Source organism: Schistocerca gregaria, chromosome 6, assembly GCF_023897955.1.
Source record: "Schistocerca gregaria isolate iqSchGreg1 chromosome 6, iqSchGreg1.2, whole genome shotgun sequence".
Taxonomy (NCBI): domain Eukaryota; kingdom Metazoa; phylum Arthropoda; class Insecta; order Orthoptera; family Acrididae; genus Schistocerca; species Schistocerca gregaria.
This window is the reverse complement of record NC_064925.1, coordinates 243,616,073-243,629,666: the sequence shown is the minus strand read 5'-3', so window position 1 is coordinate 243,629,666 and position 13,594 is coordinate 243,616,073. Positions and strand designations below refer to the sequence as shown.

The 13,594-nt window shown below is 37.3% G+C and overlaps 1 protein-coding gene across 2 annotated transcripts in view; it reads right to left on the bottom strand.

The window, feature by feature from the left end:
- LOC126278124 (low-density lipoprotein receptor-related protein 1) overlaps positions 1 to 13,594 on the bottom strand; it is a 688,899-nt gene that overhangs the window by 208,685 nt on the left and 466,620 nt on the right. For both annotated transcript variants that reach the window (XM_049978010.1, XM_049978009.1), the window contains 3 exons: positions 9,553 to 9,789; positions 4,478 to 4,651; positions 1,842 to 1,973 (listed from right to left, as the gene is read on the bottom strand). In XM_049978010.1, the coding sequence (XP_049833967.1) occupies positions 1,842 to 1,973; positions 4,478 to 4,651; positions 9,553 to 9,789 (543 nt within the window). The remainder of the gene's footprint in view (positions 1 to 1,841; positions 1,974 to 4,477; positions 4,652 to 9,552; positions 9,790 to 13,594) is intronic.

The following is a 13,594-nucleotide window of genomic DNA, read 5'->3' as shown; positions in this document are numbered from 1 at the left end:
AGGCAACATGTTTCCAGTTGTCAAGATTCCAGTGTCAGTGTTGATGGGCCCAGGCTCTGTGTTGTGCATTCATCAAGGGTACGCAAGTGGGTCTTTGGCTCCAAAAGCCCACATCGAAGATATTTCATTGAATGGCTCACACACTGACACTTGTTGATGGCCCAGCATTGAAGTCTGCAGCAATTTGTGGAAGTGTTGCACTTCTGTCACATTGAATGAATCTCTCCAGTCGTCATTGGTCCCATTCTTGCAACATCTTTTTCTGGCCGCAGCAATTTATCAGATTTGATGTTCTACCGGATTCCTGATATTCACAGTTCACTCGTGACATGGTCGTACAGGAAAATCCCTGCCTCATCGCTACCTCAGAGCTGCTGTAGCCCATCCCTCATGCACCAACTGTAATAAATCACGTTCAAACTCATTTAAATCTTTATAACCTGTCATTGTAGGAGCAGTAACCAATCTAACAATTGTGCCAGACACTTGTCTTATATATGGATTGCCGACCACAGTACCGTATTCTGCCTGTTTACATATCTCTGTATTTGAATACGCATGCTTTTCCAGTTCCTTTGGTGCTTCAGTATAGTATTGCCACAATATTGCATCACCTTAAGTATCATCCATACCAAGTGTCACTGCATCAAGAACTTCATGGCACTAATTTCCATAAGCGGGTGGTGTTTTATGAATGGGCATATCAACAAATGCAAATAACCCCCATGTTCTTTGCCAAGGACCTATTACTGATGAGTCTACATTCACAAACCATGGTAGCATTAACTGGCACAGTATGCATTACTGGAGTGCAGACAATCCCACTGGTTATGGTAAGTTGGCCATTAAAATCCTTTTTTGGTTATTTTATTGACGGCACACTGAATTGATGCAAATACAAAATGGTTTTGGATCAGGAACTACTAGTACAACTGCATGATGTTGCCCTTGACATCTGATAACATATGTGGTTTCAGCATGACGGCTGCACAGCACATTACACAATTGAAACACAGTAGATATTAGTCTGTGTTTACACTGGCTGGTGGATTGGCAAAGCTGGCCCTGTTACTTGGCCCACTAGGTTGCTGTATTTGACATCACAATATTTCTTTCTGTGGGGATATTTAAAAGATAAGGTGTGCAAGCAAGTGCCAAAATACAGTGATGACATGGTTGACTGCATCAGAAACTCCAGTGCTGACATTCCCACAGATATGCTTCTGCCCTGTGCATGGTCATTTGAAAAGCAGACCACTAAGTGTTTTGAAGTTGGCAGTATTATGTTTGCACACTTACTCTAGCTGGAAAAGTAGAGCAGCATTCGCCTCAAGCCACAGCCACAAGCCTGTATGTCGAGTAGTCCTCTGTTCAATAGGTCAGAGGAATACCACATTGCAAATTGAGTTTCCCATTAGGAGTTATGAAATACTGGCCTATCCTATCATCACAGCATGGAGGTGGGGTCTCATGTGTCATTGGATGCTCAAAGGCCAATTAGTAGTACATCATAAATTATGATTGTATACCCATTTCTATTCCTCTGATTACAGCACAATCTGTGGCAAAACAAACATTGTGAATTTTGCCACAAAATTATAACCTACAACAAAAAATGGGGGTTCCCATTGAAGATTTCAATGTTGCCTCACCACTGATGGGTACGGGAGGGGGGGAGAGGGGTGTTCGAGTGTGATCTCATTCAATGTTGCCCTCCAAAACAAACAAACTGGAATTACAACTTTTTTTATCCAATGTGTAGTTGCCGAGACATTTCATTGTCTTCGTTTACAATAAACATCCTGTATATCTTCAGGTTTACAACTGTTTAGAAGACCAACCTGCATAGAAGTCAATGCTTGTTGCAATTGAAACTCGAGAAATTGGCCCCAGTATATCAGTTGTGTTGTCCTCAGAAAGGAGCATCCCTTTGATTTCTGATGTCATTGAGTAGAACAGAAATTCTTCAATGCCTGAAACATAATATAACCAACATAAACAAATAAGTAAGAATTTCACAAGTTCTCTATATAAGGTACTAAAGATGAAAATCTGTTAAAATTATTTACCTCAAAATTTTCCATTTAATTAAAGGTAATTGGATGTGAAGAGCAACCACTAATAATAGAACCTGATAGTAATACCACAATTTGGAGGAAAAGCAGATACATAACTACTATCTGTCCGTGATGTACAAATCTGTTTTTCCCTGTTACAATTTTTAGTATATTGTATACAAACAGCAGTACAGGAAAGAAGCCTGATATTCCTTGAAAGACATGAAACATTGACTAAATACTGCACCAAGACTAGCTAACCAGAGAAGAAATATTAGACAGGTGTCTAGGTTCAAGACTTAGTCTTCCCAATTGTTTCAAGTTGTTATAAACATTCGGAACAAAATATGCTCTTAGATGTTTAAAAATGTGTAACACACTACATGGCAGGAACATAATTCAACAAGGTGCTGGGTTATAAAAATATTTCATTTTAAACCTTGACATATCTCCTGTACAATGAATAAAACAACTTGAAAATTGTATGTAACGGGACGAATAAATCACTTTGTACATTTTCATTTCATTGCAGTAATATTACTGCGTCAAGTACGAGTATCTACTATTTCTTCCTCACTATGGTCTTAGCATCACAATATTTTGGCAGAGGATCTTTGGAGTTTGGAGGAAACTAGTGGAAATTTAAAGCTTTATTGTTCAGTCTGAGGAATGTGTCAAGGCAGATCAATTAATAAGAGCACTGTCTGAGAAAGTATGCATCTAGGACTAAATCCAGTTCTGGGAGGCAATTTTAACTAGTAACAAATATTCAACACAGTACATAAATTGCTAAAATCTGCAGATTCAGTTTCAGCAAAAGCACTGAACTGTGGCTAATACAAACTCTCTGCTTTATTTCTATTCACATAGCATGGCAGGAAAGCCACTGTGGAGTGCCAAATGTACCTGAGTTCATGAGTATTACCCTGCTGGCTCATTTTACAGGAAGGAAGAGTAGGGTTTAACATGCTGTTTGCAATGATGTGGAGATGGAGCACAAACTCAGAATGATGAAGGAAATTAACTGTGTCATTTTCAAAGGTGTTCAGAAGTGGTTATGGCGAAGGGTCTCCACAATGCTCATAAACTACTGCTAAACCTTCTGTGGTGGTAATTTCCTATGGGACCAAACTGCTGAGGTCATGGGTCTAAATCTTCTGTCCTAAGGCATCAGTGAACAACAGTATTAAAGGGTCATGTGATCAGCACATGCTGGGCAGACCACTATTTTAAACATAAGGTTCTGAGCAAGAAGAGAGACGGAGAGGGGAGGGTAGAGGGGGCAGAGAGAGAGAGAGAGAGAGAGAGAGAGAGAGAGAGAGAGGAGGGAGGCAGACAGAACCAATAATTTTTCAGCATTAGCTAATTTAAAAAAATAAAGTCTAAGACTAATTGTTGTAACACATTATATGGTGTGGTTTCCAATCAGTTTGTTAATCATAATTGGTACATGAAGCAGAATGCAGTCATGCTCTAGTTCAGACACCCTAACATTTTTATTGAGTTATTTAGCATTCGAAATAATTACATTTCATTTTTTCTCCTCTCATGTAGACTAAACCAACAACAAAAATATCAAACATGAAATTACTATGCTAAAAAAAAAGGAGAAAATGTCTTGTTTGATGATCTGAAAACATTGAATTAATTTTACAAGAAGTGTAGACTCTGACCAAATCTAATGTGCACTTCACTTGAGTGACAGAACAGCAACACAACAGCACTATGTGAACTTTTGTCAGGAAAAGAAAGAGCACACTCTTAAGTCTAAATACTTTGCCATAAAGCTGGATTGGTCACTGATCTGTATAAAGATTTTAAGAAACACCTAGCAGAAACTCAATAAAAAGAATGTTTTGAATAAATAGCTAGTGCTTCATGGGGAACTGATGCAGCTGTTCTCTAGGCCAGTCCTCCTTGTGCTCTAACACCAATGTACCCAATGATAAGATTGATTTCCATCTTAATGAACACATGATAGCCATTATAGTAACACTGAAGTTAACTCTTATACCATGGCTGCATAACAGGAGTAACATTGTCAGTAATAAATACTTATATCTAAAACTTATAGTTACGACTCACCATATAGTGTAGATGCTGAGTCACAGATAGGTACAACAAAAAAGCTATGAAACAAAGCTTTCAGCCAAACAGGCCTTCATCAGATTTACACAAAACACATACACACACACACACACACACACACACACACACACACACACACACACACACACACATTCTGATGGTTTGTTTGGCTGAAAGCTTTGTCTGACAGCCTTTCATTCTGCCTATGCAACTAAGCATATCTGTTATATGGTGAGTAGCAACTATTCTTTTCATAATATTTTCACTATTCCATCCCAAATTTTCCATTGTTTGCTTATAGTTATAAAATACATATCAGTAATATTACAAACCAACACACTCTTCAGGCCGTTCCGAATGAGCAGTGTACCCAGTAGCACACTTGCAAGCTCGCTCTGTTTCTGACACTGGTAGGCAAAGATGAGCACAACCACCTTTATTATCAGAGCATGGATTTTTGCCAACTTGTTCATTTGGGTCATAGATCCGCAGAGATAAGACATTGGCTGTAATAATGGAAGAAAAATGTTACAAAAAAGTGGGGTGAAACCTCTGTCTTACATGTGCAACTAATACAATAATAAAATAAGTCAAGTTCAGTCCCATTTCCACCTATATATGAGTGTTCATGTGCCCATAAGAATAATATTATCATGTTTCAGCTCTTGCTGATGAACCCTCCTCCCCATATTAATGCCTCAACTAATCAAATATCTATTTAGCAGGCTCTTTGTGCATTTCATTGTATCTATTCCACCAGTATTTTCCTGTTTTGTATTGACGTATAGAAATTTGTATCATTATTCATGCTAGAATATACTATTGAATTTGTAGTTTCTGTCATATGAACTATTACTTGCAAGTTGCAGGAAAAACACTTACACAAACAAATGACTAACAAGCGTCATGATTACATCCATCTTAAGAAATGGCACAATAGGAACAAGAGGTACTATTAAGGGGCTAGATAGGATAGTTACTTGGTGCTACTTGGCAAAGGAGACACACCACAGCAAGATAGAAAATGAATACCCAACAACAGAAAAGATTTGAAAATCCAAAAAATTACAATTAGAATTAATGACAGTTGGCAAGTCAAGAGATGAAGAAATTAAGTACTTCAACATAAATGGAAAACAATCAGAACAAAATTATGATGTAACGCAAACATAAATAGAATTCAATAAAATATGGGGAAAAATTCATGAGAATAGCTAAAATCATGTAATATGCTATTCGAAAGAATTATTTTTGAAAAAAAATATTCAAGTCTAACAAGCAGGAGAATAATATTTCAAATTAAAAAGGCTAATGGTGATTAATGAACGGCAAACAGCCACTGTTACCTGTTAATTTGTCACCATGAAAAACAAGCAGGATTTTTGCCCCATTTCATAGATATTTGTCTAGATGAGAAGACTGAAATTACCTATAATTTGAAATATTACTGTATCTCATTGCTACCTATCAGAAACCCTCGGAGAGCATTAAAGATAAACACCAGTCCTAATTGCCCAATTGTAAAGTGACCTGTTTCCAAATTAGATGCAAAAATAACCACTATTTCATTATACATATAATTAGAAAATGATGCTTTGCTGATTAACATTGTTCTTCTGTGAGAAACATGATATAAATGTGAAATTAATGCTGTAACTAATCGAAAGAAATGTAGCACATCGACAGGATGTACCAGTAAACCTATCATTACAAAATTACTACAGCAATTTAAATAGAACATATAAATAAAGCACATTAATTGAATCTCCAATATATGTTAGCACTAAAATTCAGGCAGTAGTTGGTTTGTCATAAACAAATTTAGAAATGTAATTGTTACTTGTAACATAATTGGTCAGAAAATGTTATATTAACTCGTATCCAAGTTGAAAATAGGTTCACATTGTTCAGCACTGAGATTGTAAATTTCTAGCAATGTGTAGCTCATATTCGGTTTAACTTTTAATTGTGATTTTACATAAAATTGTAAATTTCATTGTAGGTAATTGTTAACAAAAGTACAAATAGAGGCCACAAAGATGCCTTCGGGCACTCGTTTTTTGGCTAGGGTTGCGAGAAAAATGTATTGTAGGCTCACTCGTTTGGTGATTGTTGTGAACTCTGTGTCGTTTGATGTCAACTTTGGATACATGTGATGTAACCGGTACAGTTCACCAGGCTCAGACACCAGAGTCCTGGAAATATATTGGTATTAAAACTGCACTGTACTTTGGAATTTATTTGGGAGTCTTCCGCAATCCTTTTCAGAGGCTGTACAGCGACGAGACATGAATCCAGGAATTTTGCAAAATCCCGAGAACTAAACAACTCTCAATGTTGGTAGAATTGACATGAAAACAACAGTGCATCGACTGGGCATTTCACTCAAAACATTTGCAACACGGAGGTGGGAAAATATGAACATCTCAGATTCAAAGCAATTACTGTGACCTTACATTTCCTTACTTAAAGATAGATTCAATTGAATTGGTGTTCTTATAGTGAATAAGAAAAACAATAATACAGAAAAGACAGACTGCTACTCACCACAGAGGAGGCACTGAGTAACAGAAAGGCACAATGCAAAAGTATGCTAGAAATATTTAAGCCTACAAACAAACCCCTTCCTAAGTAGAAAACTCAAATACGTTCACACAAGCATAAGTCACACACACATGGCCAGTATCTATGGACAATAACGTCTGGAGACAGTGGTCATGTGCATTTTGAATCATGCTTCTGTGAATGTGTGTCTCTTGTCTATTTCTGAAGAAGAACTTTGTCTGAACGCTTAAATATTTATAACATTCTTTTTCATTGTTCATGTCTATGACTCAACACCCCCTCTGTGTAGTGAGAAGTAATCAATCCTTTCCATATTATTGTTATTACATCTTGGAATTTCCATTGTTTGAATAATCAAAACATGTAGAACTGCTTAAATTTAGGGATCACAACAATAAACAGACATTAACAGTTAACTGAGAGTGATAGAATAAAAGCCACTGAAAAATGAAGAGAACTTTTATTTTTAAGACATGTTTGTATTGTACAACTTAAGAAAACTGGAGACTTAAATTTTTTCTAGTTATTTAGTTAACCCCAGCAAAGACAGTGATACTGAAGCAAAAAGACAGTGAATGATGACAAAGAACTAATTCGAAAATCTTTGTCGACAGAAGTGAATGACTAGACACAAAAATTTATGAAGCTTAATATAGTCCTAAAACATGAAATTATTCCATCATAAATATGGTTTTACCTACATCTTGGACCCCTTTACTTATATACCACTTTTTCAGATTAACAAAAAAAAAAAATAATCAGTTTTTGACACTGTAATGTAATTGGAAAGATAAAAAATCCACTTACCAGGACAACACACATATAAAAAAGGTATTATGTATGCAAGCTTTCGGAGCCAGTGGCTCCTTCCTCTGGCAGAAGAGTTGAAGGGGAAGGCAGAGGGGTCGAAAGATAACGACTGGAGAGGTTTAGGACAAGGGGTAGAGTTTGGTAAAGTCACCCAGAACCTCAGGTTAGGGGAGATGTACTGGACGGGATGAGAAGGAAAGACTAATTGTTGAGGACTGCAGCAAATGAGATTTGGAAACCTGAGGGCTTGAAGGTGGAAGATTAGAAAATATGCAAGACAGAGATTACTGCTAAAACAATGGGCATGAGTTAATAAGAGTGAAAATCTCAATGCATAGTAATCTCTGTCTTTTATATTAAGCTGTCTTCCACCTTTAAGCCCTCAGGTTTTCAAATCTCATCTGATGCAATCCTTAACAATCAGTCTTTCCTTCTCGTCCCATTCGGGTATGTCTCCCTTGACTTCTGAGCGACTTTTCTGAAATCTACCCCTTTTCCTAAACCTCTCCAGTTCTTTTCCTTCACCTCTCTTCCTTCACGTTCAACCCTACTGTCAAAGGAATGGACCACTGGCTCTGAAAGCTTGCATACTTAACAGGTTAAGTACTTAATCTGTACCGCACATCATTCTAAACTTATCTGGCTGTTAGCAGTGTCCTATCATATACACACTTTATAAGCACGTATCACAATGTCATAACTTTGATAGTTTCAAAATTTGCACTTTAATTTTAAGATCTTATTGTACAAGATGTGATCAGAAAATTTGTGATTAAAAGTCTAGGAAATGAAGATCATCAATGATCTTAAAATGATGGTGAAACATAGCATAAACCAAGATACTGATTTCCTTAACTTTGGAACTAATCTTCTCATTCAAGATGGGATCAAAGTGATAAGCTGCTTGAAAGACATCAAGGACCTTCAACTGTATTATCTTTGCAGTTCATTACCCTAGTGAAGTAGATTTGGAAAAAATGATATCAGCTTTGTTTTCAAGGTCCTAAATGGTTATTCATTCCATAACTATTGTGTGTTTCACTGAGAAGGGATCTTTGGAAGGAAGGTGGAATCAGTTTGGAGGTGAGGAATTTCTGGAAGATTATCAGCATATGGCTAGGATAAAGGAGCAAAAATCACATTTGGAATGGGTTGGAAGTCTAGGACACAAGATTTTATCCATGCTTTCACTTGACTGCAGTCTATAGGCAGGGTGATACAGAAACGCTTTCACTGAAGAATATGAGTGCCATAAAGCAATTCCTTTACGGCTACTTCATAACTGAACCTGTGTTTTAAACAAAAGGTGAGGACTTTTGAGACAACTGAGACTTCTGAATGGGTCAGGCTTTTCAGAAGATGACCATTTTGAAAGTCTGAGAGGGTATTCAGGAGCAGTGCATTTTCCGGGGGTGAAAGAGGTTTCTAGAGATGTGGGAGATGGAGAAGGTGAACAACACAGGTCTGACAGCTGCAGCTGGTTGACACAGGGATTGTTTGGTACTGACATATGTAGCTGAGATATCTGTTGGGAATGTTGTTTCAGCTGCATGTGTGTGTGTGTGTGTGTGTGTGTGTGTTTGTAGGTAAAATACAAAATGTGAGGTAGCTCAGAAGCTAGTCATGTCTCTACAGTGTTCTGTTTCTGTGCAGCATGCATCAATCATTTACAATTACTAGTATGTAGTTGTCCTTCCTTATTTTTGCTTATTGTTTTCATTTTGGAAATGTAATAATAATGTACCACAAAAACTTGTTTCAATTATGTATTTCCTTTGCTACATCACTTGATTGTTCATTTTTCCTGCATGCTATTTGAGAGTGGAATGGCAGAGAAATACACTGATAGAGGTATGATAAACCCTCTGCCAGGCAATTAAGTGTGAGTCATGTAGATGTAGATGTGAAGCATTGGAGAGAAGGTTTAAAGATATGAATAAGATTACAGGAATGAAGATAAGGTATCAGGACAATTACAAGATCCATATTACTTTATAAAGAAAGTGTCACTGATAAACAAATGTAAACTCACCAGTATTACTACGCAATATAACATCATCCAAGCCAGTTGTCTTATTTGCTATATGGATTGCTGCATCATCTTGATTTGCGTAGTAGATGAGACCATGGTAGATCACAAGGGCTGACTTCTGTCCCGGTTGTAGCTGAATGGTTTCCACAGATTCAGTCTTAAAATCATAATACTGAACAGAATGTGTCATAATATTGACCCAGTACAGTCTCCAGTCTGCCAAATCCATTGCAAGACCTAGTGAAATAAAGTTTGGCTGTAATTTACAATTTCTGTTGCTTTCTGAACATATTAAATCTCAGGATAACAATAATAATAATTATAATAAACACTTACTAATACAATAACCTCTTTCCATGACAATATTCATTCCACTCAACTGATTTTCCAAATCTTTGAAGTCTCTGACAGAATCACAGTGTCATCTGCAAATCTTGCAGTTTTTATTTCTTCCCCCTGAACTCCAGTTCCCTTCCCAAATTTCTCTTTGGTTTTCTTTACTGCTTGCTCAATGTAGAGATTGAATAACATGGGGGAAAAGCTACAACTCTGTCACACTCACTTCTCAACTACAGTCACTCTTTGACTCTTATGGCTGCAGTATAATTTCTATAAAAGTTGTAGAGAAACGTCCCTCACAGTACATTATCCCTGGACTTTCCCTCACAGAACTTTCAAAATTTCAAAGAGAGTACTCCAGTCAACATTGTGAAACACTTTCTCTAAATCCACAAATACTGTGATGATTTTTTAAATCCATCTTCTTTTCTGAAAACCTCTGTCTGGAGTGTGGCCTTGTATGGAAGTGAAATGTGGAAGATAAATGGTACAGACAACAAGAGAACAGAAACTTCTGAAATATGATGCTACAAAAGAATGCTTAAGATTAGAGAGTAGAGGTACTGAATCAAACTGGTGAGAAAAGAAATTTATGCCACAATCCAACAAGAAGGAGGGATTGATGGATAGGATACCCACTGATGCACGAAGAAATCATCAATTTCATATGGAGGGAAGTGTGGGGAGTAAAAACTGATGAGGGAGACCAGAATTTGACTTGAGTAAGCAGATTCAAGTGAATATAGGTTAAAATAGCAATCCATCTTGATCACAAGGATTTATTAAAATTAATCACACATTCAAACGGTAATCAGTTTCAATTTTATCAAAAATCATCTTCAGACCATGTCTCACCAGATGGTGAGCACTTACCAGTGGTGTCCCGCAACACTTATCAATGCTCCAGCTGTCATCTCTGTTCACTGCCTGATGAGACATGGTCTGAAGATGAGTTTTGGTAAAATTGAAACTGATTACCATTTGGATGTGTGATTGTTAATTTTAATACATCCTTGTGTTCAGGACCGATTAGTATTTTAACTGTCTATAGATCACTGATTTTTTCCAGTACTATTTTCAGAAGTTATGAACAGAGATTGCAACAGCTATGCAGAGATGATGAGGCTCACACAGGATCCCACCAAGGAGAAACTATCACTGAGTGCCCAGAAACCACATTTAGCCTTTGAGTTGTGGACCACTAAAACAAAAACTCAATTTTCATGGTTGAGAATGCACAAATCATACCATCATTAAAGTCTCACTAGTAACTTCCCACACATTTATTATAACTATTTTGTAGATGCCCATGAGAAACAATTTATAATATACAAATATGTCCAGAATTAGAATGAGAATTCTATATCCATTCACATGTGGGGGAATGGACAGTTATGCCAAAACTGAAGTTAGTAGAATGCCCGAACATATAAAATTAATGTTAATTTCTTGGCACGAGTGTTTCACACTTGTGTATGTGACTTCATGATTAAAATAAAATAGAAAGAAACTTCCACATGGGAAAAATATATTAAAAACAAAGATTCCAAGACTTACCAAGCGGGAAAGCGCCGGCAGACAGGCACAATGAACAAAACACACAAACACACACACAGAATTATTAGCTTTCGCAACCGATGGTTGCTTCTTCAGGAAGGAGAGGGAAAGACGAAAGGATGTAGGTTTTAAGGGAGAGGGTAAGGAGTCATTCCAATCCCGGGAGCGGAAAGACTTCCCTTAGGGGAAAAAAAGGACAGGTGTACACTCGCACACACACACACACACACACACACACACACACACACACACACATATATCCATCCGCACATACACAGACACAAGCTTGTGTCTGTGTATGTGCAGATGGATATATGTGTGTGTGTGTGTGTGTGTGTGTGTGTGTGTGTGTGTGTGTGTGTGTGTGCGAGTGTACACCTGTCCTTTTTTTCCCCTAAGGGAAGTCTTTCCGCTCCCGGGATTGGAATGACTCCTTACCCTCTCCCTTAAAACCCACATCCTTTCGTCTTTCCCTCTCCTTCCTAAAGAAGCAACCATCGGTTGCGAAAGCTAGTAACTCTGTGTGTGTGTTTGTGTGTTTTGTTCATTGTGCCTGTCTGTCGGCACTTTCCCGCTTGGTAAGTCTTGGAATCTTTGTTTTTGACTTTATGATTATATATATTCTTTACGGATAAAAGGTTTTATGCTGTAAGTTACTGAATTGAGTTAGACACTCAATTAAAAGATCTTTATTGGAAGGTAATTGTAGTTCTCAGTAAAGAAAATAGTGAAAAGACCAGTTTCATAAACAAGTTGATGGTGTTGTCTGAAAAATGTGTCACCACAAAGAAGCATATTAAACCCTGCTCTTTATAGCATATATGCTAATGAATAACAACTTCCGGACTGTGCCAGAATTATGAAAAAGCTCTGGCACTGACAACTCAGGCTAAGTTCTTTGAAGACATGGAAGTTTATCTAACAGATACTTCAAAGAAGATAAGTATTTATTATAATAGTAATCAAGTTTGCCCAAGCCTGTGTTCATCTTAAATACAGATAAGCACATCATAAACTCAGTGTCTCATGGCTAAGAGTAGAATTAGAAGATACACCACACCCAAGATACACCACAGTTGATTGCATCTTGAGATACAGCACACTGCCATAACACAAAGGTGGAAGAGGAATTATCCTTAGGAATGTAGTTGGTAATACATGGGGATATCATCCACTAACAACATTATAATAACATAACAACATTATAAATCTGCTACTCCATGGCAGAATACATATTCCCTGTCTGGTGCAAGTCTGCCCATGCCAAAGAGATCAACAAAGCACTGAGTGAGATGTGCAGGTTTATTACCTGATGTTTGCATCCTACACCACTTTTCATAGTATATCAATTGGTAGGTATTGCTCCTCCAGATATCAATTGTGAGGCTTCCATCACTGTGGAAAGCTCAAATCTGGCCACCAAGTCTAGCCACCCATTACATCATTATGTATCAACTGCCCAGAGATTAAGGTCCATGAAAGTCTTACATAAACCACAATCATCTTAGAAATGATTCCATCTGAAGCAACAACAGAAATAGGGAATGTATCAGCTGTAAAAGATACTCTTTGGCCTCAAACCACTGAAAATCAAGAGAAGTGGACTACTGCTTGTTTTGTGCTGTCAGTTATCTAAGATCTGGAATCTGAAGGTCCAAATGTAATTTGCAAAAATTGGTCTCTCCGGTGACAACTATCAGCCATGAGTACAGAGAAGTGCAAATATAGCACACTTAACCACTTGCTCTGTCCTGCACCAAGCACTAATGCAGATTTACTTCTGGTCTGTCCAAACTTTTTGCAGGATACCTTACTTTAAGTCATCCATGGTGAAATCTTGCATGCTCCTAAACCTGGACTTGCTTACTTTATGTAGTTTGTAGTTTTTCCCTTTGTATTTATACTTCTGATATGACTTTTTTTTAAAGAAAGGAGAAGGAAGAAACCACACAAACGTTTACACAATTTTTTTCCACTTCATACTGACTTCCAGAATACGCTAACAATCTCTGTTCTCCCACACACATCTGGTAGCTACATTTCCCTATAGGTGCAGCAAAGCATTCCAGTCAAGATTGTCAAAACCTTTCTCTAAGTCTACAAATGCTAGAAATGTGGGTATGCTTTTCCTTAATCTATTTTTTAA